The 27,085-nt window shown below is 46.3% G+C and overlaps 1 protein-coding gene across 2 annotated transcripts in view; it reads right to left on the bottom strand.

Annotated features, from left to right (window-relative positions):
- Nucleotides 1-9,714: 9,714 nt before the first annotated feature.
- The window catches only part of LOC140304856 (uncharacterized), a 32,195-nt gene continuing 14,824 nt past the window's right edge, over nt 9,715-27,085 (bottom strand). For both annotated transcript variants that reach the window (XM_072383652.1, XM_072383653.1), the window contains 19 exons: nt 25,313-25,494; nt 24,949-25,164; nt 24,732-24,830; nt 20,236-20,270; nt 20,104-20,144; nt 19,752-19,780; nt 19,515-19,634; nt 18,801-18,932; nt 18,604-18,645; nt 18,267-18,404; nt 17,929-18,093; nt 17,432-17,836; nt 16,885-17,343; nt 16,627-16,794; nt 11,457-11,700; nt 11,136-11,378; nt 10,744-10,857; nt 10,533-10,654; nt 9,715-9,971 (listed from right to left, as the gene is read on the bottom strand). In XM_072383652.1, the coding sequence (XP_072239753.1) occupies nt 9,945-9,971; nt 10,533-10,654; nt 10,744-10,857; nt 11,136-11,378; nt 11,457-11,700; nt 16,627-16,794; nt 16,885-17,343; nt 17,432-17,836; nt 17,929-18,093; nt 18,267-18,404; nt 18,604-18,645; nt 18,801-18,932; nt 19,515-19,634; nt 19,752-19,780; nt 20,104-20,144; nt 20,236-20,270; nt 24,732-24,830; nt 24,949-25,164; nt 25,313-25,494 (2,981 nt within the window). In that variant the 3' untranslated portion in view covers nt 9,715-9,944. The remainder of the gene's footprint in view (nt 9,972-10,532; nt 10,655-10,743; nt 10,858-11,135; nt 11,379-11,456; nt 11,701-16,626; nt 16,795-16,884; nt 17,344-17,431; nt 17,837-17,928; nt 18,094-18,266; nt 18,405-18,603; nt 18,646-18,800; nt 18,933-19,514; nt 19,635-19,751; nt 19,781-20,103; nt 20,145-20,235; nt 20,271-24,731; nt 24,831-24,948; nt 25,165-25,312; nt 25,495-27,085) is intronic.

Below are 27,085 nucleotides of genomic sequence, written 5' to 3'. Positions count from 1 at the left end.
GGAGTTGATAGGGCAAATATAGATCTTCTCTCATACTTACATACTGAACAATCTGGGCCCGCATTGGAACAGTTACTTTTGAGAGATAGTCTTAGCAAGCAGTCCTGAATAATCTGACATTTGACAGTGTTAGTTTTGATTGGTTGATCTAAATTAGCTTTCAACCATTCATAAGTTTAATAGACAATGTCCTTCATTGTCCCGCTCCTTTATATTACCCCTAGATGTTTTCCACTGTCTGTGTGAATTGGTTGTTTTATTTAACTTACAAGACAACATTCTTTTATTGATGATGTGAAATAAGTATAAAAAGCTGTTTAGACACACACACAAGGATATTTTACATTGTCTATTTTACAATTTCAGACTGATATGTACATGTGTTGAACTGTTGAAACCAAGTATATTACAATGACCAACTCGTCTTATTTAGTACCATGGAGTATCAAGGGAGTACCAATATGGCGGTACCCTGATTGGCTGTGGCTGCACAAGCTCAGGACAGTTGGAGCAAGCGAAAGAAGTGTGATCGGAGATGGAAGTACGGATGTTGGGGAGGGCTAACAGCTAAAGACTAGCCCCTACAAAATGCCGCCTCCATCCATCTTCCTCTCCAACGTTCACTCCCTTGAGTGAAAAATAGACCATATACATCTGGAATTAACATGAAATCATAGGTTGAGAGAGTGCTGTGCTATTATTTTGACAGAGATGGGGCTGAACTCATCTATCCCAGACAGTGCGGTTAGCATCGAGGGGCTAACTCTACAATGGCCTGACAGGAGCTCCGTACTCAGTGGTATATCCCGGGGAGGTGGACTGTGTATCTACATGAACAGCAACTGGTGCAACAACGCTAGAGTTATCTCAAAGTTCTGCTCACCGGACATTGAGCTTCTGACTGAAGTGGAGACCTTTTTACCTACTCAGGAAATTTAATGTGGTGAGCATCACTGCTGTGTACGTGTCCTCCAGCGCTAATACCAAGGAGGGTGTTTTCTACCAAACTATCAGTGAGTTGCAAACTGCCCACACTGAGGATGTTTTCATCATTGCTGTAGATTTCAACCAGGCCAACCTGAAAACAGTCCTCCCACAGTTCCATCAACATGCCAATTTTGCAACTCGGTGCGCAAACACCCTGGTTAAAGTCTACACAAACATCAAGGAGGCATTCAGGGTAGCCCCCGTCCTCACCTTGGCTCCTCGGATCACTCCTCTGTTATGCTAATTCCAGCATACAGGCCCCTGCTAATCAGAGGAAAACCTACAGTGACGCAGGTGAGAGTGTGGTCTGCTCCCTCAGCACGGGTTATCGTCAGGGCTGTGCTCTGAGCTCCCTGCTGTTGACCCTGATGACACACGACTGCGTCCCCAGGTCTGCCACAAACCACATTGTGAAGTTTGCAGACAACACAACAGTGGTGGGCCTCATCAGGGACAATGCTGACATGGCCTACAGAGAGGAGGTGGAGCAGCTGGAGGACTGGTGCAGGGAGAACAACCTGATCCTGAATGTGGACAAGACCAAAGAGATCATCGTCGACTTCAAGAAGAACCAGTCCAGCCACGCTCCTCTCCTCATCGACAACATGGACGTGGAGGTGGTAAACAGCACCAAGTTTTTGGGGGTGCACATCACAGACACCCTCACCTGGTCTATGAACACTGCATCACTGGTAAAGCGGGCACAGCAGCGTCTGCACTTCCTGCGGTGAATGAGGAGATCCCACCTGCCCCCACCCTTCTACACCACCTTCTATACTCTACATAGAGAGTATCCTGACCAGCTGCATCTCTGTGTGTTGTGGAGGCTGCAGGGCCTCTGACTGGAGGAACGTGAGGAGCGTGGTGAGGACAGCAGAGAAGATCATAGAGACTTCTCTTCCTCCCATTCAGAACATTGCATTAAAACGCTGTGTGAGCTGAGCGAGGAACATCATCGGTGATGCCTCACACCCCCACCAGAGACTGTTTACCCTGCTGGCCTCTGGGAAAATGTTTGGGAGCATTCAGTGCAGAACCACCAGGTTCCTGGAATAGTTTCTTCCCCCATGACACCAGACTGTTAAACAGGAAATAACATCATGTAACATCAAGTATTCATCCTGTATACTTGTATATCTGAATGACAATAAAACCTGCCTATGTCTATTTAGACTTCCAGCGCCTGAAGTGAGCAGGCAGCCTTCTCAGGAGCTCTGTGTTTTTGTATGTTACGTGTGTTTTTCATGTCGCAGTTTAAGTTTAGGCTCATTATATATCCTATGGCTATGCACACGATTAAGTACGACTCCAGTTTCTTGAAATTAAGATGTATGAAGTATGATAATGAGTAAGAATGGAAAAGAATATGAGAGAAAAGAGAAAGAAAGAAGAATGAAGTAATAGAAAGATTTAAGTTTTTTTGTTTTCATTTGTCTGTCATTAACTCATCTCCACGTCTGTTTTTTCGTTGTACATTTTAACCTTCGCTGCTGCATAAGTTACCACACAGTAATAGTTTTTCCTGCAAAGAAAGCCCGCATAAGCTTGTCAACGTTTTGTTAATAATTTTGTCAACTGAAGTTCACTTCACCAGAGTTGGTTATTTGACCAAACAAACGAACCAACTCCAACACTCAGGTGAACATCTATAGTTGTGTGTAATTTTTTATGCTAAAACTTCATTATCAGCCTTCTGTCTCCTTGGCAACAAGAAGCCCCTGGTGGAGATGAGAGACTTACCACAACTTCCCAGGCACCTTGAAAGGCCACAGAAAGTTATTCACAACCAGCTGACCACCGAGAGAGGCCCAGAGACGGCGGACCTGAGGGAGACCCACTTGGATATCGCTGGCCATTGACCTGGTGTGTTCACAGCTGACTAACTGGGCTAAGTGCCAACTAAAGTAAGGTCTGCCATCTTCCTCTCCTTCTCAGACAGTACGGTAGTGTCAAGAGAATTCACTGTTAAAAATTATAAATGACTCCAAAGTTGTTAGCCTTTAACCGTAATAGTGACTAAAATTGGGACAATTTTAGCAAATCTGGTACATTTCTCCATTCTGTTGCCTCTTTCCCAAACCTCAAAGCGTTCCCTATACCACCATACATGGTCCACAAATGTCTCCTGTTTGTCCTTTAAAGATCATGTTTTTTGTTACATCTTTCAATAAATAGTTCATATATATTTAACATGTCATTGTTGAATGTCACTTTATGTAATTTCGGTCAGTGCAAACGAGAACTCGTGAAGCAGTACTTTGAGACTGATTAACATTCATTTTAATATTAATGACTTTAAGATTTTTCTTGTAAGGATGGTGCCCTTTAACAAGGTTTATTAAGGGTGCCATCAAGGCACACACATTACTATTGTGCATACTTATTATTCTCCCGTTTCGGTCACAAATTTCGAGGCATAACTAGTCCCGCACGGTTGGTCCGAATGAGACAAAAATCATATCCCCGCGTGTTCCTCGATCGGGAATAGTGTGCTTGCATTTTTCTTTCTCATTACTTGAACTGTTTTCCTGGAAAGTTGGGAAAAACTGGGAATTGAGGCCCATAGGATTTTGATAACCCTAACCAATATAATGTGACAAAAATAGCCCAATTTGGAGCCTTCATAACTCAGGCATTATTCATCACATCATTCAAAGTTTAAACAGGTCAGGAAAGACTCGACTTTTACTGAACTGAAGGGTCTGTTGATGTCTTTTATAGCTTTGACACAATGGCTGTTTTAGGAAAAAATCATGCTCCTCTCACTCTGCTGTCCTGAGGTTTCTCACTCTGTTTTTGGTGGGAGGCTGGGGTAGCTTGTGGTTGTGGAAATAAAAAAAGATGGTTGTTGTGGTGTAAGAAGCAGTGATGGCTGGCATTAGGGGAGTGACTCTGGGATGCCAGTGATCAATGTCTGGCCTCCTGGAGGTGTCGTGGGCCCAACTAGACGAAACACTGATGAAAGGAGGTTCCCACCTGATGACCCCAAAGACATGTTGGTCAGCACTGCTCACAGGTCTATATAGGAATTATAATGAATTATTCACTGAGTCTGGTCCATTTTTTTAAATTTATTTTATTTTTATTCATTTTAATAGGATTCAGTTCAAATATACATGTGAGTAATTCCATCCTCCGGTGCTTTGCATGTTGCCTTTAGTTGACTAATGGCTGTTTTTGATTTCTCCATGTGTAACTTTAAATTAATTATACCACACTTTACACATAAAAAGTAGTTTTAAGAGACGTTATAAACCTCCCTATGACAGGCTCCTTTCTAAGTTTGTAATCAAATAATGGATTAGAAGTTGTGAGCAATCTTTTTGTTTCCTTTTAAACCTTTTTTTGTCTTTTATGGCTTAATTCTCTTTCAGAACCAGTTTGTGTAGATATTCTCTGCAGGTGATTTGTTCTCCAGATTCTCACGTTTTGCCTTATTCTGTGACATTGAATTCAATTCACATGTAAGTGATCTTTATATAAAAATGTAAATTTAGACCTACAAGTAGGGCTGCACGATTCTAGACAAAATGTGAATCACGATTTTTTTGCTTAGAATTGAGATCACGATTCTCTGGCAAGATTTTTATTTTTTTTTCCACAGGAAAAAAAAAGACTCAGTACAACATCAACTAGTATTAGACTTTTCAAAAGAATTATTATTATTGTTGTTGTTGTGATACAAACACAGTACAGTTAATTATTTTTTGTTGTGACTTTATAAAGGAGCTCTATTGCCAGATGGAGTCTATGGCCAAAACATTGCAGCCTGGTCCAGTTATTGAGGGAGATGGCCTTTACTATGTTTTGACCGTTGTCTGTTGTGATGCAGGTCAGTTTATCCTCTTTCAGACTCCCAGATGAGAGGGTATCCTTTAATCCCTGTGCTAGGTCCTCTCCTGTATGGTCTTCAATGAAAAAAAGCTGTCTGTAAGCACTGGCTTTTGATAGTGAAATCATGCGCTATAGAATCAACCGTGATGCTCAAATATGGCTCCATGGTGCGACTGGACCACAAATCAGAGGTAGCAGAAAAATGTTCCATTTTCTGCAGTCCTGCCTCGACCCCCGCCCTCTGCTTTTTGTACATGTCGGGTCGAAAGGTTAGAAAAGTCGTTGCAGGAGGGAATCAAGAGTGTTTCCTCTGAAATCCCTGTTGTGCAGTGTTTATTGGGGCCATATCTTTGGCCAGGTGGTACATAACGGTCTACTGGAGTTTGGTGGGTAAGACATTGCATTGTACGAGATTCCGGTTATTGACGTCTGTCTTTGTTTCTTGCTTTGTATGGTTTCATCGTGCTGCACTTTGTGGTGACATTTAAAGTGACTGAAGAGATTTGTGGTGTTGCCTTATGGTGCTGCAACTAGGGAAAAACACACTTTACAATGTATCTCACACTGTTTGTCATCATTTGGCTTCATTTCAAAATACTTCCACACCGAGCCTTTTTTAGGCACGAGTTCGGTTTGCTGGGGTGGGTGACTCTCGCCACTACCACTTGGGTTTTCATTGCCATTCGGTGACCTTGCTTTTTGAAGTGCTTCCAGCGCTGTAGGAAACGTTTTTGTCTTTTGTAAATGTATCCCATGGATACAGCTGACTTTTACACAAGAGCCAGCCCTCTCGCTTATTCTCGCAGGGAGTTGCTGGCTCTCAGAAGGAGCACACATGGACAAAGGCACAATATCCCAGAGCAGCTGCATAAGAGGTCCTCAACTGTTGTTGCAGCCGTCGCCGTCAGAAAGAAAGAAACAAAGCGATGGAGAATGCGCCGTTGTGCATCGTCTGTGCCATAACCAGCTCATCACAGATGGAGAGGGACGCAGCTTCATCTCGCTCTGCGTTCGCCATCTTTCTGAATGCCTGAGATTGTTGTTGTTGGTGGTGAAGACGTCAACAGGAAGTGGCTCTATTAGCGATAGCTGAAATGGGGACAGCGCCACCTATGGTACCGGGGTATGACATGCTTTGTGCCAGTGATTCCATTCATTCACCACCATATATCCAAGGATAATTACCCTCAGATAAGGAGCAGAACCCAACTGTAGCTATAATCCAGTTAATCTCATCATGTAAACCCACTGACTGTCTCACAGACTATCTCAACTTCTGTGCAGATGTGCTTGCCCCCACCAAGACTGTTTGGTGCTACCCAAATAACAAACCATGGGTAACACAGGGAGTCAAGAATGTCCTCAACCAGAAGAAGGTCTTCAGGAGCAAGGACAAGGAGGATATGAAAGCAGCACAGTGGGAGGTGAAACGCTGCCTGTAGGAGGACTGCTACAGGCAGAAAGTGGAGCAGAAGCTGGAGGACGTCTGGGAAGGTGTTAGAACCATCACTGGACACAAAGCCAGGCCCAGCCCAGAAGGGGGAGGGGTGGAGAGAGCCAACGACCTGAACACCTTCTTCAATAGGTTCAGCCATTCCACCGCTCTATATGAATTAATTGGATTATGACTACAATGAATTGAATTCCAATTGGCTTGAATTGGACTATATTATTTAAGTGCCTTGAGATGACAATTGTTGTAATCTGGCGCTTTATAAATAAAATTGAATAGAATTGAAATTGAATTGAAAATAGTTTTGGAAAAATGTGTTGCTTTGTTTATCAATTTCTCAAGAACACCAGTGACCAAATATTTTTTATGTTTGATTGCCTCCACTTCTTGTTAACCCTTGAGAAGTCTAGCACGTTATCACTGATCTGCATCTTACAGGTATTATATTTTCTACATATTGCGTCTGTTTATTGATGCTCTTGTTCTATGTGATTAAGTATACATTTCCATGGACTGCTGTTGATGACACAGGTGGCCTTAGGGTACCTCAAAGATTATCAAAATCAATCCAAAGTAGTTTCTCTGTTCTGACCTTTAGGCCACACAGAATTCTACTGTTACGTCTTTCTGTGTTTCTTAGTTTCTTGGGACGTTTTGACATGGTTACCTTTGAAAATGAAGTCTCGGATCTTCAGATTGGAGTGTTACCCTCATTCCCTAGTCAACTTCCTGAGAAGTACCAGGGGTTTTCCCATGGAAATCTGCATCCTCCAGGCATCCTCCAGCTGCCACATTACAGATGACCCAGATGTTGATGCCATACTTTACAGGCTTGTTCGGCATATATTGTTCAAATCCACAATGACCTTTGAATGCAACAAGCTGCTCTCGACACACACATCACCCCCTGAACTGAACGAGAGGAGGATCAAAATCTGAGATTAAACTGTGTTATAACCACTTTTCTTAGTCCCCGCCTCCAGAATCTCAAAGGTCCTGCAGGCGAGTGTGCTGAGAGATAGACAATGTAAATACTATTGGTCCAAAAGTTGGTGAGAAGCTGTGGTTTAGACTTGGCTTTTCCTGATTGGTCCTGGGTCCGATATCAGCCTCCTACCCCATCTCTGCTCCATTCAGACCTCTTCTCCCTGTGTGGGGAGACTCCTCCCCATCTCCCTGTGCCTGGTACTTTTCCACTCTAGGCTTCATCCCACCTGTTTGAACTCTTCCTGTAAGCATGTAGCCGTTTCTCTCAACACTCAACTCAGTCCCTTTCCTGGTTTAACCCTTCACACCGTGGGGTTAATGCTTGGTCCCTTCAGAAAGGAGTGCATCAACTCTGTATAAGCACAATGCATGAATATGTACAATTAAAGGTAATATTAAGCCCTCAACACACTTTTGAAACTGAATAAACGCCATAAACAATGCTCCCATTTGGTCTTTTGTGATAAACACAGCAAAAGCCTCTCACAAAGACACTCATTTGCCATTAACGCCCAAACTGGCTCTTTCTGTCTATGGAGATGTGAAGTTCAGCTTGAGTCACCACGACTGACAGAGAATTTGTCAACAAGCTATTTAGAGGATTTCACAGTCGTAACAACTCTCTGGGATTTTCAAAAAATGCACCTTTGGTCCCTGGATTGTGGAAGATTACAAGCCAGTGCATCAGTGCAGGGCTGGAGGTAGCGCTGGGCCTCCTGTTTGCACCTGGACACTTCCACAGGTTTGACAGGCTTTATAATCACAATCTCTTTGTAGTCCTGTCAAAGCAACTCAATTCAATTCAGTTTTATTTATAAAGTGCCAAATCACAACAAATGCCATATCAAGGCACTTGTGTGATGTGGTCCAATTCAAAATCAGTCCAATTCATTCATATAGAGCCAATTCAAAAACAATATCCTAGCTAAGGAAACCAACAGATTGCACCGAAACTTGTCTTCAGTCCAATCTCCCGTCCTGAGCCTGAGGGACTGTGGAAAGGAACGACTCCCTTTTAACAGGAAGAAACCTCTGGCAGAACCAGAACCAGGAAGAAACCTCTGGCAGAACCAGAACCAGGAAGAAACCTCTGGCAGAACCAGAACCAGGAAGGGTGGCCATCCGCCTCGACCAGCTGGGGGTTGCTCTTGGTTGTGTTAGCACTGTTGCTGTTACTTTAGCTTCGCTCTGTTGTGAACAAGGCAGGTCAGTGGACAAACACCTGCTTTGCAATGGGGAAAAAGTGTTAAAATATGTCCATCTGCATAGGCTGAAAGCTCTGCAAACGATATCTCCATGAAAGCATAAACTGGGTCTAACTTTGGGGTTCAGTTATGAAAAGCCAATAGGACCTTAATAACTGCAAAGTATGTAAAACATACCTGTTTTTTAGAGTCTTCAGGGCAATAAGGCGACTCTTACACAATAAGTTTAGGCTGCAAAAATGTGTAAAACTGCCCATTTTTTAAACACAAGCCAGAGTGAGAGGCTGCTCTGCTGTGCCGACTTTACTATTATTTCGTGCTCACAACTAAAACATGTTCTGTGTAATAAAATATTACCTGAAATATTTTTTTTCTGTTCATGTGAAATTCATATTCCATCCACTGAAAGCTGGACACTTTGGAGACTTTGCACAAGGTCAATTATTTTACAGGAAAACGCTGCAAAAATTGGAGGTTTTTAGGCCTGTTTGACATCTTTTAATGTGCCTCATTTGAAAGAAGGAAAGAAGCCTACTTGACACATTTTGTGCTATGAGATACCCCTGTTTAAATAACCCTTGTTGGAGTGCTGTAAACCGCTACGCTCAGCTGAGCAGGGGGAAGAAGTGGGTCAACCTCGGAACAGCAGATCATTTATGTTGTTGTAATGGGGACATTTTAAACTTTGCACTAAAGAATTCTAATTCGTTTCACAAAATCTTCAAAGCACTATCCATGTTTATTGCTCCAAGCCTCTAAAAGCTCTCCACTGCCATCTTCTGGTAGCCTCTTCAGACGTCTACTACTTAAAGAGCACACAATGTGGCGTGCAGGTGCAGTGATGGTAGAGGCTCCATGTGTGGATCACTGATTAGATTCTCCAGTCTTGCTACAAAATAATCTGGTTGAAACAGGAATGCTATTTTGTCTGTCTTCTGCTTATCTAAATGTTAGATGGGTAGGATTTCAATGGTAACCAAACCTTTGTTTTACAAGCAGCTGAAGCTCAGCAAACTGACGACTGTGGCGCTTTGTATTCAAACCTACAATCTGAATGAAAGCCATACATTTCTGTACTGAAGCAATGGGTGACTGGAGACGTGCAGAGGTTGGACTTCTCTGACTATCCAAGAACTGTCCAAATGTAATATATGAAAATATGCAGTGCACATATTATTTATCAATATAAATAAATGATTTAATCATTTCTTATGCATATTACAACTAAAATGATGAGAGATGCAAATGTTTCTGTACAGTAAAAAGGTTTTTAATGATTGTGGATAGTTCCTCCTGGTAGCACTCTTCCAATATACAGTTTGCATTCATGTCACTTAACTGTAGGGGGGGGGGGTGTTATCAATACCACATAATTCAACTGAGACAAGATGAAAATAATCAAAATCAAGATACAAATCTGGACACCAAGTGTGGCCACATCGTTTCATAGAAGCATTCCGTTGGTTTGACAGTCGCATTCAATGTTTCGTATTCTGCAAGAATTTCTGCAAGAGAACAAACGAGAGAGCGGCTCTATCAGTGACTAATATTCAGATGGAGAACAAGACTGCTGACAGACTTCTTTAATTTGCATGTGAACATGTCATCTTCGTGTTCACCTCAGCAGACATACAGTCATTAGGTGAGGTCTGTTTGATGACATGTTGCTGTAACTCCTAAACTGCCCTACAGCATGCTTTCTCCTCCTGTGGCTTAAGCCAATATTGCAGCACCTGTGTTAAATGATGTAAAGTACGGTCGTGCTGCACCTCCGTCTCTGTTTGACACACAACGTGAACAGCAGAGGCAGCTGTAGAATTTAAACTCAGGTGAAGTGAAACTGGAGCTTTACAGTAAGATGATGGGGGCGAAGACAACATTAACATCACACAGAAGAACTTCTAACTATAGACAGCAGTAAAGACTTCTACTGCCAGTATGTCTGCAAAGGAAAAAAAATAAATCACATGACTTCATTCTCAATAATTCTCTAGAGCAGTGTCTGAATGGAGCTGTGAGGAGCATAAATATTCATGACGCTGGCAGTGAGTGTGTGAGGCACTTACTTGCAGGTTCTCGTAGTGTTTGAAGGTTTTGCAGTGGTTGATCTCTGCCACCTTTGCTCCGCTGAAGAACCGACTGCACACCTTACAGAAGAACCCCGTTTTTGGGACCAAATACTCCAAACCTGTAGCCACACAAACACATACACACAAAGTTAAGGGCTGTCAATGCAAAATCATATTTCATTAGCATTTATTCAGTTAACCATCTTACCAACAGGCTTGCTGGGGTCATACGGAGGGAGGGGCTCGTGTGTTTCCATCTTTAATTCTGTCTTTATTGTCTCTTCTTGGCTGTTGCTGTGATCCTCAGCCTTCTGCAGCTCTCCTGTGAAAAAACAACCGTCTTCAGAATTTAGACCATGGACTGATAAAGAAATAAGTGGTCCTGGTTTTTAAACAGCAGGTTAATACAGACAGCTGAATAACTGCAGATGTCATCATCTTGGCAGCATCATAACTGAACACTGGCACATGTTGTCAACATGGCGTCAATTATTTCAGCAAATCTGAGCATCCCAACCAGAGTTCTTCTGCCCAAAAGAAAACCGTACCGCTGCTGTGTCAGGGTGCTAAATGTCACAAACAAAATCAAATGAAGCTTACGTGCTCCTCCAGCTACACCTGCCATCTCCTTGCTGTCTTCATCCTGCTCCAGTTCCTCCTGTTTCTGCGACAACTCCACCACCTCCTCATCGTTGGCCTGACTGGGATTAACAGGAACGCTCTCTTTCCCATCTTCTTTCCCTACAGTCACTGCATCAGGGCTGTTCGAGGAGGGGTCAGTTGACTCAGCGGGAGCTGGCACGGAAAAAGGGTGAACATCTGGGGTGGAGTCCGCTGTCGTTTCTAAAGAGGAGTGAAAGATTTCAGACTAAGATACCCAGTACAGAATCAAAGAGTGTTTCTTTGGTGTGACAGCTATACCGGGCTCAGGTTTGACATCAGCCTGCGGTGGTTCTGGGTGACATGCTGGTGCAAGTGTTCCACCCAGAGAACAGTCAAGTTGTGAAGCATGTGGACAAGATACTCCAGTGATGAGGTCCAGAGGTGTTAAATCTGGCAGCGTCAAACCATTTGAAGTATCAGCCATCGGCAAGTTTGCATCTTGAGACTTTGATGTCTGCTCATCAGACTCTGCCAGAGTCACTGGGGCCTCCGTGGGCGTGTCCTGGAAGGGTCAGAGGAGCATGATATCACAGTATCAAACTGACGAAATAGAAGCAAACGTCTCTAAGGACAAGAACAATATAGAGTAATTAAAACAAAAAATGGCCCTGTGGAAGGGGCCGTGGAAGGACTCGTGGAAGGACTCTTGGAAGGGGCCGTGGAAGGACTCTTGGAAGGGGCCGTGGAAGGGGTCTTGGAAGGGGCCGTGGAAGGACTCGTGGAAGGGGCCGTGGAAGGACTCGTGGAAGGGGCCGTGGAAGGACTCGTGGAAGGACTCTTGGAAGGGGCCGTGGAAGGACTCGTGGAACGGGCCGTGGAAGGGGTCTTGGAAGGGGTCGTGGAAGGACTCGTGGAAGGGGCCGTGGAAGGACTCGTGGAAGGGGCCGTGGAAGGACTCGTGGAAGGGGCCGTGGAAGGACTCTTGGAAGGGGCCGTGGAAGGACTCGTGGAAGGGGCCGTGGAAGGACTCGTGGAAGGACTCTTGGAAGGGGCCGTGGAAGGACTCGTGGAACGGGCCGTGGAAGGGGTCTTGGAAGGGGTCGTGGAAGGACTCGTGGAAGGGGCCGTGGAAGGACTCGTGGAAGGGGCCGTGGAAGGACTCGTGGAAGGGGCCGTGGAAGGACTCGTGGAAGGGGCCGTGGAAGGACTCGTGGAAGGGGCCGTGGAAGGACTCTTGGAAGGGGCCGTGGAAGGACTCTTGGAAGGGGCCGTGGAAGGACTCTTGGAAGGGGCCGTGGAAGGACTCGTGGAAGGGGCCGTGGAAGGACTCGTGGAAGGGGCCGTTGAAGGACTCGTGGAAGGGGCCGTGGAAGGACTCGTGGAAGGGGCCGTGGAAGGGGTCTTGGAAGGGGCCGTGGAAGGGGTCTTGGAAGGGGCCGTGGAAGGACTCTTGGAAGGGGCCGTGGAAGGACTCTTGGAAGGGGCCGTGGAAGGACTCGTGGAAGGGGCCGTGGAAGGACTCGTGGAAGGGGCCGTGGAAGGGGTCTTGGAAGGGGCCGTGGAAGGGGCCGTGGAAGGGGTCTTGGAAGGGGCCGTGGAAGGGGTCTTGGAAGGGGCCGTGGAAGGACTCTTGGAAGGGGTCGTGGAAGGACTCTTGGAAGGGGTCGTGGAAGGACTCTTGGAAGGGGCCGTGGAAGGGGTCTTGGAAGGGGCCGTGGAAGGACTCGTGGAACGGGCCGTGGAAGGGGTCTTGGAAGGGGTCGTGGAAGGACTCGTGGAAGGGGCCGTGGAAGGACTCGTGGAAGGGGCCGTGGAAGGACTCGTGGAAGGGGCCGTGGAAGGACTCTTGGAAGGGGCCGTGGAAGGACTCTTGGAAGGGGCCGTGGAAGGACTCTTGGAAGGGGCCGTGGAAGGACTCTTGGAAGGGGCCGTGGAAGGACTCTTGGAAGGGGCCGTGGAAGGACTCGTGGAAGGGGCCGTGGAAGGACTCGTGGAAGGACTCTTGGAAGGGGCCGTGGAAGGGGTCTTGGAAGGGGCCGTGGAAGGGGCCGTGGAAGGGGTCTTGGAAGGGGTCGTGGAAGGACTCTTGGAAGGGGTCGTGGAAGGACTCTTGGAAGGGGCCGTGGAAGGGGTCTTGGAAGGGGCCGTGGAAGGACTCGTGGAACGGGCCGTGGAAGGGGTCTTGGAAGGGGTCGTGGAAGGACTCGTGGAAGGGGCCGTGGAAGGACTCGTGGAAGGGGCCGTGGAAGGACTCGTGGAAGGGGCCGTGGAAGGACTCTTGGAAGGGGCCGTGGAAGGACTCTTGGAAGGGGCCGTGGAAGGACTCTTGGAAGGGGCCGTGGAAGGACTCGTGGAAGGGGCCGTGGAAGGACTCGTGGAAGGACTCTTGGAAGGGGCCGTGGAAGGGGTCTTGGAAGGGGTCGTGGAAGGACTCGTGGAAGGGGCCGTGGAAGGACTCGTGGAAGGGGCCGTGGAAGGACTCGTGGAAGGGGCCGTGGAAGGACTCGTGGAAGGGGCCGTGGAAGGACTCGTGGAAGGGGCCGTGGAAGGACTCGTGGAAGGGGCCGTGGAAGGACTCGTGGAAGGGGCCGTGGAAGGACTCGTGGAAGGGGCCGTGGAAGGACTCGTGGAAGGGGCCGTGGAAGGACTCTTGGAAGGGGCCGTGGAAGGACTCTTGGAAGGGGCCGTGGAAGGACTCGTGGAAGGGGCCGTGGAAGGACTCGTGGAAGGGGCCGTGGAAGGACTCGTGGAAGGGGCCGTGGAAGGACTCGTGGAAGGGGCCGTGGAAGGGGTCTTGGAAGGGGCCGTGGAAGGGGTCTTGGAAGGGGCCGTGGAAGGACTCTTGGAAGGGGCCGTGGAAGGACTCTTGGAAGGGGTCGTGGAAGGACTCTTGGAAGGGGCCGTGGAAGGGGTCTTGGAAGGGGCCGTGGAAGGACTCGTGGAACGGGCCGTGGAAGGGGTCTTGGAAGGGGTCGTGGAAGGACTCGTGGAAGGGGCCGTGGAAGGACTCGTGGAAGGGGCCGTGGAAGGGGCCGTGGAAGGGGCCGTGGAAGGGGTCTTGGAAGGGGCCGTGGAAGGACTCGTGGAAGGGGCCGTGGAAGGGGTCTTGGAAGGGGCCGTGGAAGGGGTCTTGGAAGGGGCCGTGGAAGGACTCGTGGAACGGGCCGTGGAAGGGGTCTTGGAAGGGGTCGTGGAAGGACTCGTGGAAGGGGCCGTGGAAGGACTCGTGGAAGGGGCCGTGGAAGGACTCTTGGAAGGGGCCGTGGAAGGACTCTTGGAAGGGGCCGTGGAAGGACTCGTGGAAGGGGCCGTGGAAGGACTCGTGGAAGGGGCCGTGGAAGGACTCGTGGAAGGACTCTTGGAAGGGGCCGTGGAAGGGGTCTTGGAAGGGGTCGTGGAAGGACTCGTGGAAGGGGCCGTGGAAGGACTCGTGGAAGGGGCCGTGGAAGGACTCGTGGAAGGGGCCGTGGAAGGACTCGTGGAAGGGGCCGTGGAAGGACTCGTGGAAGGGGCCGTGGAAGGACTCGTGGAAGGGGCCGTGGAAGGACTCTTGGAAGGGGCCGTGGAAGGACTCTTGGAAGGGGCCGTGGAAGGACTCGTGGAAGGGGCCGTGGAAGGACTCGTGGAAGGGGCCGTGGAAGGACTCGTGGAAGGGGCCGTGGAAGGGGTCTTGGAAGGGGCAGTGGAAGGGGTCTTGGAAGGGGCCGTGGAAGGACTCTTGGAAGGGGTCGTGGAAGGACTCTTGGAAGGGGTCGTGGAAGGACTCTTGGAAGGGGTCGTGGAAGGACTCTTGGAAGGGGTCGTGGAAGGACTCGTGGAAGGGGCCGTGGAATGACCCTTGAAAGGGGCCGTGGAGGGACCCGTGGAAGGGGTCTTGGAAGGAGCCGTGGAAGGACTCGTGGAAGGGGCCGTGGAAGGACTCGTGGAAGGGGCCGTGGAAGGACTCGTGGAAGGGGCCGTGGAAGGACTCGTGGAAGGGGCCGTGGAAGGACTCGTGGAAGGGGCCGTGGAAGGACTCGTGGAAGGGGCCGTGGAAGGACTCGTGGAAGGGGCCGTGGAAGGACTCGTGGAAGGGGCCGTGGAAGGACTCGTGGAAGGGGCCGTGGAAGGACTCGTGGAAGGGGCCGTGGAAGGACTCGTGGAAGGGGCCGTGGAAGGACTCGTGGAAGGGGCCGTGGAAGGACTCGTGGAAGGGGCCGTGGAAGGACTCGTGGAAGGGGCCGTGGAAGGACTCGTGGAAGGGGCCGTGGAAGGACTCGTGGAAGGGGCCGTGGAAGGACTCGTGGAAGGGGCCGTGGAAGGACTCGTGGAAGGGGCCGTGGAAGGACTCGTGGAAGGGGCCGTGGAAGGACTCGTGGAAGGGGCCGTGGAAGGACTCGTGGAAGGACTCGTGGAAGGGGCCGTGGAAGGACTCGTGGAAGGGGCCGTGGAAGGACTCGTGGAAGGGGCCGTGGAAGGACTCTTGGAAGGGGCCGTGGAAGGACTCTTGGAAGGGGCCGTGGAAGGACTCGTGGAAGGGGCCGTGGAAGGACTCGTGGAAGGGGCCGTGGAAGGGGTCTTGGAAGGGGCCGTGGAAGGACTCGTGGAAGGGGCCGTGGAAGGACTCGTGGAAGGGGCCGTGGAAGGACTCGTGGAAGGGGCCGTGGAAGGACTCGTGGAAGGGGCCGTGGAAGGACTCGTGGAAGGGGCCGTGGAAGGACTCGTGGAAGGGGCCGTGGAAGGACTCGTGGAAGGGGCCGTGGAAGGGGTCTTGGAAGGGGCCGTGGAAGGGGTCTTGGAAGGGGCCGTGGAAGGACTCTTGGAAGGGGTCGTGGAAGGACTCTTGGAAGGGGTCGTGGAAGGACTCTTGGAAGGGGCCGTGGAAGGACTCTTGGAAGGGGCCGTGGAAGGACTCTTGGAAGGGGCCGTGGAAGGACTCTTGGAAGGGGCCGTGGAAGGACTCGTGGAAGGGGTCGTGGAAGGACCCTTGAAAGGGGCCGTGGAGGGACCCATGGAATGGGTCTTGGAAGGGGCCGTGGAAGGACTCGTGGAAGGGGCCATGGAATGACCCTTGAAAGGGGCCGTGGAGGGACCCATGGAATGGGTCTTGGAAGGGGCCGTGGAAGGACTCGTGGAAGGGGCCATGGAATGACCCTTGGAAGGGGCCGTGGAGGGACCCATGGAATGACCCTTGGAAGGGGCTGTGGAAGGGCCATGCAAGGGAAGCCTTCTCAATCCATAACTAATATCAACATCTGACGTCTACAAGGTAACCTGTGGATGGAAGTTCTTCACACTGTATAAAGAAGACCAACTCTGGGAGCTCTGGAGTATTACTAAAAATCTGCATGTTACAGGGAGACAGAGGATATCCTTTAATCAAAAACACCATCTTTCTTTGAAAAATGTCGAACATCAAGGGTGGAAGAAGTGAGTCTTATTGGAAACCGACTATTTCTTACCTATTGGTGAACAAGCCTTTGCATGCAATAGAAGCTAAATAAAGTACCTCAGGAGCATCCTGTTGGCCAGTTTTAGGAGCACCATCTGCTTCTTCTGAAGTTTCCATGGGAACAGTGGGAGATGGAGACAGAGGAAGGTCAGTCACATCTCCAACTTCATCTACTGTCACAAAGTCGCTCAAGTTGAACGGGAACTCCTCAAAATCTTCATCCTCCTGATGTTACATCAAGACAAAAGCAGAATGTATCAGATGCAACTGAGCTCCCAGGTTTCTACACCTGTTGACTTGTCTGTATGTGCTCACCTTTTTGGTTTCAGCTTCCACACTGGCCCTTTCATCCCTCCAGGAGCTCTGCCTGTATCCCTCCGATCTGTAGGACGACCTCGACCCCGACAATCCCTCACCATAGGCTCTTTTCCTCTCCCTTCTCTCTCTTTCTCTCCTGTCACACTCTCTTCTTTCCTTCTCCCTCCTGGCTTTTTCAGCCCGTTCCTTCTCCCTCTTGGCCCTCTTCTCCTTCTCTCTCCTCTCTCTCTCCTTTCTCGCCTCCCTCTCCTTCTCTTGCTTCTTCAACTCTTCCTCCTCTACTCCTGTGGAGCTCTTGGCCAACTTCTTTGTCTCCTCTGCAGCTTTGTCCCCTGGCTCTGTCTCCATTTGAGCTTCTTCCTCCTCTCCAGTGGGGTGAGCGGTTGCGTTGTTTGGATGGCTCGACGTCCTTGTTCTGCACTCCACAAGCAGTGCGTTCACCATAGCTTGAGTCATCTGCTCAAACAGTGATAGAAAAGTATGATGTTAGAAACTGAATATCAATTAAAGTGTTGCAGGTTCAAAATCTTAACGGATGATTAACCTTTGGGAGCTCTAGCATGGCTGTCTCTTGGGAAGCTGAACTGCCATCAGAAGTGGGTGGTTTTGTCTCTACTCCAACAGAAATTGTGTCGCTTCCCATTTCAGCTGCAACGACAGCTTTGACTTCTGCTGTCTCAGCTTCAACAGCTAATGTTCCTCTCATCTCTGTCACCAGGTCTGCGTCTGCTGATGAGCCAGGAATAAAGAGCTCCCTCTTTTTAATACTTTCATCTTTGCTGTCATTTTCCCCCAAAGATTCACCTTCAGCTGTCTTCTCTGTGCTCTTAATATTTTCATCACCATCTTTTTCCAACCCCTCCAATGAAGATTCTGAATTTGCCTCATGTGCCGTCACCTCTTCTTCTGCAGCGGCTGCTGTTTGGTTTTCACCATTTGCAGGTTTATCCTACAACCAGACATACAGAGGTACTGACGTCAGTCACGTGCATTCCAGAAGATTCATATCTAAAATCAGTGGAAATGATCACAGTTACTAACCTCAGATGAATCTTGGTACGCAGCAATAACTTTGCTCTGTGGGTTGGGTTTGGGATCAGGCTTTCGGGAGAAAAACAGAGGGTTGTTCTGGATGATGCACGGAAACATCTGAAAGCGTTTGTAAACAGACAAGGCCATGGCCGCGGTTGCCATCTCGCAAACGACCTGAGCGGGAAGACACAACAGCACATTACATCTATTTATCTTACAAATAAAAAGTGGGATCTTTCAGGGGAATTGATGTTTAACTGTTGGCATAAGTCTGTCTGAGGGAACTCATAGGAAGAGTGGTTTACAACACAGGGCTGCGCAGACCAACAGCCAGGCCCAGCCCTCACCATGTTGTTGAGAACGAGAGTCTTAATGACGGTACCAAAGCGTCGCACTAGTTTCAGGACCTCAGAGGAAGCCGACACTGTGTCTGGAACATTCCTGATTACCAGCAGGCTGCTCCAGCCAACTAGAGCTGAACTTTCCTGCAAGAGAAAAGGATAACCACCTGTTTGAGGTATTCTGCGGTATTACATTGTTTTAAAGGAAAATACAATGAACTTACATTTCAACAAGCTCCTACCACAAAAAGCAGCCATACTAGTTAAAAAGGCATTACAAGTATCCCTGCGTTTCTCATGCTCATCAGAATCAAAGTGATCTTACCATCAAAACTATACTTACTAATGGATCCACTGAACCCATGAGAAGATTGTAAAGAGCCACCTGTGTGATAGGTTTTTAGAGAATCAGTCAGTAATCAGTCAGTAATTATCCATTTTTTATTACAACACAAAAATGGAAGAAGGAAAAAAAAACAAAATCAAAGAAACAAAAATAACCAGATATTGTTTACTGTGGAGCTGTAGCTGGAGCCCTACCGGTGTGCTGAGGCTGATGTGCTGGTTCAGAAGACTGATTTTCACCTCGGAGTCATTAACACTTGCAGGCTTGAAGCTGTGGACTTTCACCAACTCTTGAGCAACATCCAGGTCAGGTAGCGACACCAGTGCCTAACAAAACACCCAACATGCTTAGTGTTTGTTGCAGGCACATCAACTTTTTCTATATCATATTTAAGGCCAGTGGTCAGTCAGAAATGATAACTACAGAAAAACCATCCATATTAAGAAGGCCCCACTGAGTTGTTAATAGTGATGCTCAGAAGGTTTAAAACTTTCTTTTAAAAGCCATCATGTCTCACATGAACAAAGGTGATGTTTACGTCAATGTGTGACCATCTAGCCCAGACTTTTTGTAGATGCTGTCCAACAAACTAATGACAGCGGGAGGCTTTCTGCTGGAGATGCCCCCTCCCAGCCGGAAATGTGAGGGAAGTGGTGCCGGCAATGCGTGTTTCGAGCCGGTGGGAGGCGGCATGTGACGGAGAAATTACACCGTGGAAATGACTGTGTTTACTTTAAAACATGTTGAAGATAGCAAATGAGGCTCCTTATTAGGGCTGAACGATTTATCGTTTTCTGATCGAAATTGCAATTTCAGACAACGTGATCATTTGATCGCGAAAGCTGCGATTTGTACTTTTTTATTTTTATCTTTTTTAACGTGCTGCTGACTGACCCAGGGACACTAACCTTTCCGGTGTGCGTCGCCAAGATGATGTCAGAGGGACTGCCATACGGCTGGACCAACTGGATGATGTCACTCTCTGACCAACCTGTCTCAGGAAGTCCTGTGATCAACACCTTGCACTTCTGTTGAAGACAGTGTATTGAGAAGTCAAATGTGATGCTGAATTGTTTTTTTTAAAAAACAGAATTTTTTCTGGCGATTCATTTTTGCACTTGAGAAATAGTATTTGGAGAATGTACCTGGTCCTCAGTCTTGTCAGTCTCAATCCCTGCAGGATGGAGTCGGAGCAGGAGGGAAGAGTCACAGTCAGTACGTTTTCTACTACACACCTGGGTAAAAAGTCTTGACCTCATACAGAGGTGGAAGCAGCTTTTAAAAACCACAAGGTTGAGAAAGGTTTACCCCTTCCACTGGCAAACTTACAGTTTCATTAAAAATGTAAATTGTAATACTGTTTAAGTTAATGGTGTGACAATGATCGTGTTTTCACCATCACTGATACAAACGTGGTCAGAGTAACAGAAAACCTTCAACACAGTACAGTTCAACTGTTCCACAAACTACAAAGAGGGCACTGAACAGATTGCCTACCTGAGTGTTTCCCAGCTCTGTCCTGTTCTGGAGCAAGTTTACTGGAAAGAAAGGAGAGTTAATAGTTCTCGTGAGGGTTAAGACAGGCAGTGTGTCTGGAGAGTGTGCAGAGCAAAAAATGAAAAGACCAACCTGTTGGCATCAGAAGATTGTCCATCTTCAGCTTTCTGTAAGAAGAAAAACAAAGTATGCATTTTAGGAGAATGCATATGAGAAGATTTCAATGGCATCCAGAAATTAAGTTTAACATATTAGCATTTTTCCTCTACAAGCTTACTCCAACTGACCAAACCACTGATGCCGATTTCAGAAAGTGTTATTTTGTTTTTAGGAAGCATAAACATTAAAAAGATTTCTGTTGTGTAGCAGCATGTGCTTTTGGTGCTGCCAGCAGAGCGACTCTATACACCCAACACGTTACAAGTGTTAGCCCAGCATGTGAGTAAAACTGCAGAATCCACCAGAGGAACCAGAGAGTAGAATATCTAAGGCAGGGATGTCCAAAGTCGGTCCTGGAGGGCCACTATCCTGCAGGTTTTAGATGTTTCCCTGATTCAGATGAAATGGATCTCTTCAAAAGATGAAGTTCTGCACAAGCCTGCTAATGATGCATTGATCTGACCTCGTGCCACTTTGCACTGTTAAACATAAGAAAGATCAGACTGTACCTAACCCAACACGCCACCCTGCTCCTGGTGCAGTCTATGGTCATCTCCCGCCTACTAGGGATGTGAAATCGGCCCCGTCTTCAGATCATTTGATCATGGCCACTGTCGATTACGATAGACTATCCGATCGAAAATCCCTCCATCCCTATTATTTATTTAGAAATATAGGTTTTGCACCATGTCTGCACAGACAGAAGTGTCTGTGGCTCAAATTTTTATTTTGGTTTGGTTATTTGTGTGAGGAGCATTTCATTTATGCACACTGATCCCTCAATTTAATAAAGTTATTGTTGTTCAAATATGTGCGTGAATTATTTATTTTGTGACTAAAAAGAAAGATAATATAGCACGCCACTTGTGGCGTAGAGAAGAGTGTTTGGTAAGCAAACAAGAAGATAAAGAACAGAGGAGACAAAGAGAGCACGCACCTCCGAAAAAAGGTGAGAAGGAAAAAAAGATGCAACAGGGTAGGGCTGGGCGATATGGCCTAAAATCAACACCACAATATAGCGAGCAGCTCACCTTGATAACGATAAATGAACGATAACTACCACCACCCCTTGCGCCAAAAAAAGTTTGACCACTCGACGGGGCTGTGGCAGCAGAATTTCTCCACAGCCAGTTAAATCGATACTAGTACGATTCCCCTGGACCCATTTATTGGAACTAGTTTTGTCACTTTGAAAAGGACTGTAAAATCTACAGTATCTGAAAATAAATGAAGATACAAATTAAGTACGTTTAGTTAAGATTTATTGAACAACTAAGCACAACTGAACAAGTTTAAAAGTTTAAAATAACCTGCGCATTAAAATAGCTAAACTGAAAAGCTGCTGCTCTTCCTCCTCCTCCTCGACCAGGTCGACCTCCGCTGCCGGCGCTGCAGCTTCAGTATTTGAACTGTCCTCCATTTTGTCACCGTCTCTTCCCCGTCTCTTCTCTTCATCCCGCTCCCGCTGAGTTTCTGACCATTACCACCCGCACCCGCAAAACTTTAAGAATAGAATCAATACTTGTGTCTTCTCCCGTCCCGCAGGAGGAAACACGTCATTTTATAGGCTATTAATAAAGAGATTCATGGACAATTGAGAAACTTCTCCAAATGTCAGACTTGCCTTGCCTTGCTTTGCGCTGTAAAGACCCTCTTTGAGCTTCCTTTCCACATCATTTATTAGTCGCCCGCAGCAAAGTTCATACTGCCCGCTCCTGTGAGAGTTGGGTACCACGGGAGCCCTCTATCATGTGACTACATACGCTGTACTACGTCAGGGTTCCTACAGGTTTCTTCAAGTCAAATTCAAGTCTTTTTAAAAAGACCTTTTTAAGACCATTTATATAAAAACTTAATACCTATTTCACAGACCTACCGGCAAATAATTATTTTCTAAAGTTGTTCATTTATTTCTCAAACAAATGTTAAAATGTGGACAAAAAAAAAAAAAAAAAGTTTCAGCAGGCCACACAAAAGTTCGACTAAAACAGATCAGTTCTATTTTTAACATTGGTTACAGCAGCTAGCTACTTATTCCATGCTGGGAATATGGGGAGTAGAGAAAGTCCTGAACAACTGAATCCACACCGATGAAAATTAAACTTTCATAGCTGGTTTGGACCCAAAAGCTGCGCGCAGATCCACTCTAGTTGCGGTTGTAGCTGGGGGGGCTGTAGCGCTAGCAGCTAGCTGGTTTTAAGTTAGCTGCTTACGGCACATTAACAGCTAACTGGCTAACGTTAGCGGGTTGAAATACTCCGGCAATGGAAGGAGTTTGACACTTCCCTTTGGTTGACTTGATGTGTTTGGACGACTTGGCATGAGACTCTAAAGCAGGGGGGTCAAACTCAAACACACAGTGGGCCAAAATTTAAATTGAACAAAGCCGCGGGCCGAGGTTGAACAAATGAACCTTTTAATATGGAACCCAACAAGTTTTGATTTAACAATGAATACCGAACAAGCAAGGCTTATATAACTTTAAAGTCCAGGCTGCAAAATTGCTAATAATAATAACAATAGTAATAATAAAAATATATCAATGGCATATTAAATTAAATAAAAATAAAAATTTAATGCCTCCTTTCTGTTTGCAGCCTTCTGAGGTAAATGTCAAAATTAGCTTCTTACACAGGCTAATAAATTTGAAAATAAAATAACATAAACCTCTTTTCATCTCCTTTACTTTCTGGCTCCTTTGAGCTGTGTCCAAGTGTTTTGTTTCATAGTGTCGTCTAATATTATATCCTTAGTTACTCCTTAGTTACTCCTTAGTTACTGACACGTTGGCTCCACAAACAAGACAAACAGGTCTGTCTTTTACATATGTAAATAGATATTCTGTCTCCCACCTGTCCAGGTCCAAAAGTTCTATTTTCTGCCTTTCTTTTGGCCATTTTTTGGTAGGTAACAGTGACAGCTGTGGTTTGAGGTCGAAGTGTTGTCTGGGGGAGAGGCACGGGGCTTTCAGCCGAAGGAGTGCGCAAAAAAACCGCTGGCATAGACGCTACTGACACAGAGGAGGGGGCGTATCTGCCTCTGTTCTAATTGACGCGCCAAAACAACAGGTGTTACAGCGCTGCCGCCGTATAATACTGGCCGGCCAGCTCTAATATTAATTTGAAATTGCCTCGCGGGCCAAATATAATTACACTGCGGGCCAAACTCTGGCCAGAGTTTGACACCTATGCTCTAAAGCCTTCATGCCCATGGTACCGAGCTGAATGTTTTTTTGCATAGAGTGCAAAAAGCCTGGAATACATTGTTGTCCACCGGTTTTAACCAGTGACAAAATGCTTGCATTTCTCGCCAAGCGTCGTTAAATTTACATTTCCCCGTAAAACATGAAATGGTAACTACCAAAAACAAACTTCTTGTGTTGTGCTTCTGCTTGGCTTGTTGATCGTGTCCGTGTCTGTGTGGTGGCCCGTGCTGTCGCAAAGTGACGTGTTCAGACCCGGAGCAGCTGCGTTCTCAATTATTGGTTCCACCACTCTTTATTCAGGCTACGCTATTTAATCAAAATATTAGTGGTTGACAAACGAAACCTTTGAGGAGAATGTGATACGGAGAAGTTACATATTGCACAAGCTTTAAGACCCGTATATAACAATTCAAGACATTTTCAAGTCTTTTTAAGGTATTATTTCCAAATTCATAAATTCAATGTTTTTAAGACTTTTTAAGACCCCGCGGGAACCCTGTACATGTGCCGCGTATTAAAGGGACTTGAACACAGCTGACCTACACAGCCAAAAGACGAAAAACACTTCTTTTTTTTTTTTTTTTTTTTTTAAAAACTCCAAATATACCAACATAGGCAAAATTAATTTGGTTATAGTCGTAACTTTGGGTATCAGTAAATTTTCAGTATATCGCCCAGCCCTACAACAGGGTGTGATTAAGAGTTTAATATTCACTCCTCAGTTGCACAGATCAAAGGGCTCTGTATGCAGTTCTTCAACATCTTATGGCATTAAATTAATTCCAGATCACCTTAAAGATTGCCATTTGAAAAAAAGATCAAGACCCTCCCTTCGATCCGATCGAACATCCTTCCATCCCTACCGCCTACCATAGCACTTACCCCCTCTACTGCACTTTTTTCTGTACTTCCCTCTGTGCCTGCACTCCATTTCTACACCTCTGACAGAGCCCGACCAGTGGTTTTGATCATGTGGTTGCTTTGGGCGTTTGTCCATTAATGTGGCTGCAGCATTTCACAACTGTGCCGTATTCAGTGATGTGGAAATCTTATTAGGTTCTACATTCACACATATTCATACACAGATGGATGCAATGGGGTTCAGCGTCTTCCCCATGGACACTTCTACATGTGACCGAGGGAAGCCGAGTTGGACCACCAACCTTCTGATTGGTAGGTGACTGCTCTTCCTACTGAGCTACAGCCACTCCAAAGTTCCAAAGGATATGAGCATAGAATTTGCCACAATGCCACACGCACATACCTTGGCTCCTGTAGCTGTTATTTCCTGGTCTCTGATGCAGAGGTTTGGAGAGGAGGCCAGAGCTTGTGCGTCCTCGGCCCTCACCATGCATACAGATGCCTGCAATAAGAGAGGGGACACAGTCAAGATGTGTGACAGAGAAAAACCACGGCAACTGTTTGGAATCATAATCTGAACTCTTTTACATCAAAATACATCAATGACCCTTCAACTTCACCTTTTGCCCCTGGCCCTTCTCACACTCTTCCTCAGAGCACGGCATGAGGATCACATTATTAATCTTTCCAAAAGACCCAACCAAATCAGTAACTTCCTGTTCGGAGGCGTCCTGTGGGATGCCCGTCAGATAAACCAGACGATCTGCAACACTCAAATGCTGGGAGGCTGGGGTCACGGTCTTCTTCTTCTTCTTGGCTGGTGGAGGTTTAATTGACTATAGACCAACAGATTTTGTTTAGATTTAATCCACAATAAATTACTCAAAAATGATACACACACAATATATATATACACACATATATATATATATACACATATATACATATATACATATATATATATATATATATATTGGGACTCGCCATCTTGGGTGTTCTGGTTGCAGGCTTCGACATGATGCCCTTGATGCTTTTTGTGGAGGGCTGCGATGGTCCTTGTTTGGAACCGTGTCCTGTAGCTGAGGAGGCTGGATTTTGGCTGACGTCAGCAGAGTTCTTGGATAAAACTTCATATGGACGCTTCACACCACTGCGAGAGTAATCCCCTGTGCATACACCACAAATCAGAAGCAAAAAAAAGAGGGGGGAAAGGACAGGATATTTATTTTTAATCAATCCACAATAACATGTACCACATTACATATGGTAGGATAAGATATTTTTCAAACCAGTATGTAATGTTTTCATGTGAACACACACAGACTGAGTTCTAGAGAAATGTGACAAAGGATCAAAAACAAAAGCAATCTGCTCTTCTCATCCTTGAATTAAAAATGCACAGAAAATGTCATCAGGGAATCAAATCAAGTGGTTTAACATGATCTCTCTTGTTCAATACCTACAGTATGTGGCCCGTTAGTTTAAAAAATATATACTGTAAATTCCGCACCGTAGAGCGCACCTGAAAATAAGCCACACCCTGTAATTCTAAAAAGAAAATCCATTTTGTACGTGTATAGGCCGCACCGGATTATAAACCACAGGTGTCCACATTGTAATGAGAAATTTACACAGAAAGATGTTACACGTGAGGATTTTTAAACTTTTAATTAAATACGTATGGTAACATAAACAAATACATGCTGAAAACGTTTTTTTTTCCTGAACAGTGCCTGTAACACCGATGGTTTTAACTTAAATACCTATCTGTAACGCACAAATACGTGGTGTAAATGTCTTTTTTTCCTGAACAGTGCCTGTAACACTGATGGTTTTAACTTAAATACCTGTCGCTAACACACAAATACGTGGTGTAAATGTCTTTTTTCCCCCCAATCAGTGCCTGTAACACCGATGGTTTTAACTTAAATACCTGTCGCTAACGCACAAATACGTGGTGTAAATGTCTTTTTTTCCTGAACAGTGCCTGTAACACCGATGGTTTTAACTTAAATACCTGTCGCTAACGCACAAATACGTGGTGTAAATGTCTTTTTTCCCTGAACAGTGCCTGTAACACCGATGGTTTTAACTTAAATACCTATCGCTAACGCACAAATACGTGGAGTAAATGTCTTTTTTCCCCCCAAACAGTGCCTGTAACACCGATGGTTTTAACTTAAATACCTGTCGCTAACACACAAATACGTGGTGTAAATGTCTTTTTTCCCCCCAATCAGTGCCTGTAACACCGATGGTTTTAACTTAAATACCTGTCGCTAACGCACAAATACGTGGAGTAAATGTCTTTTTTTCCTGAACAGTGCCTGTAACACCGATGGTTTTAACTTAAATACCTGTCGCTAACACACAAATACGTGGTGTAAATGTCTTTTTTCCCCCCAATCAGTGCCTGTAACACCGATGGTTTTAACTTAAATACCTGTCGCTAACGCACAAATACGTGGTGTAAATGTCTTTTTTTCCTGAACAGTGCCTGTAACACCGATGGTTTTAACTTAAATACCTGTCGCTAACGCACAAATACGTGGTGTAAATGTCTTTTTTCCCCCCAATCAGTGCCTGTAACACCGATGGTTTTAACTTAAATACCTGTCGCTAACGCACAAATACGTGGAGTAAATGTCTTTTTTTCCTGAACAGTGCCTGTAACACCGATGGTTTTAACTTAAATACCTGTCGCTAACGCACAAATACGTGGTGTAAATGTCTTTTTTCCCTGAACAGTGCCTGTAA

The sequence above is a fragment of the Leuresthes tenuis genome, unplaced genomic scaffold (genome assembly GCF_036924035.1).
Source record: "Leuresthes tenuis unplaced genomic scaffold, fLeuTen1.0.hap1 SCAF_4, whole genome shotgun sequence".
NCBI lineage: Eukaryota > Metazoa > Chordata > Actinopteri > Atheriniformes > Atherinopsidae > Leuresthes > Leuresthes tenuis.
This window is presented reverse-complemented; position numbering and strand designations above follow the sequence as displayed.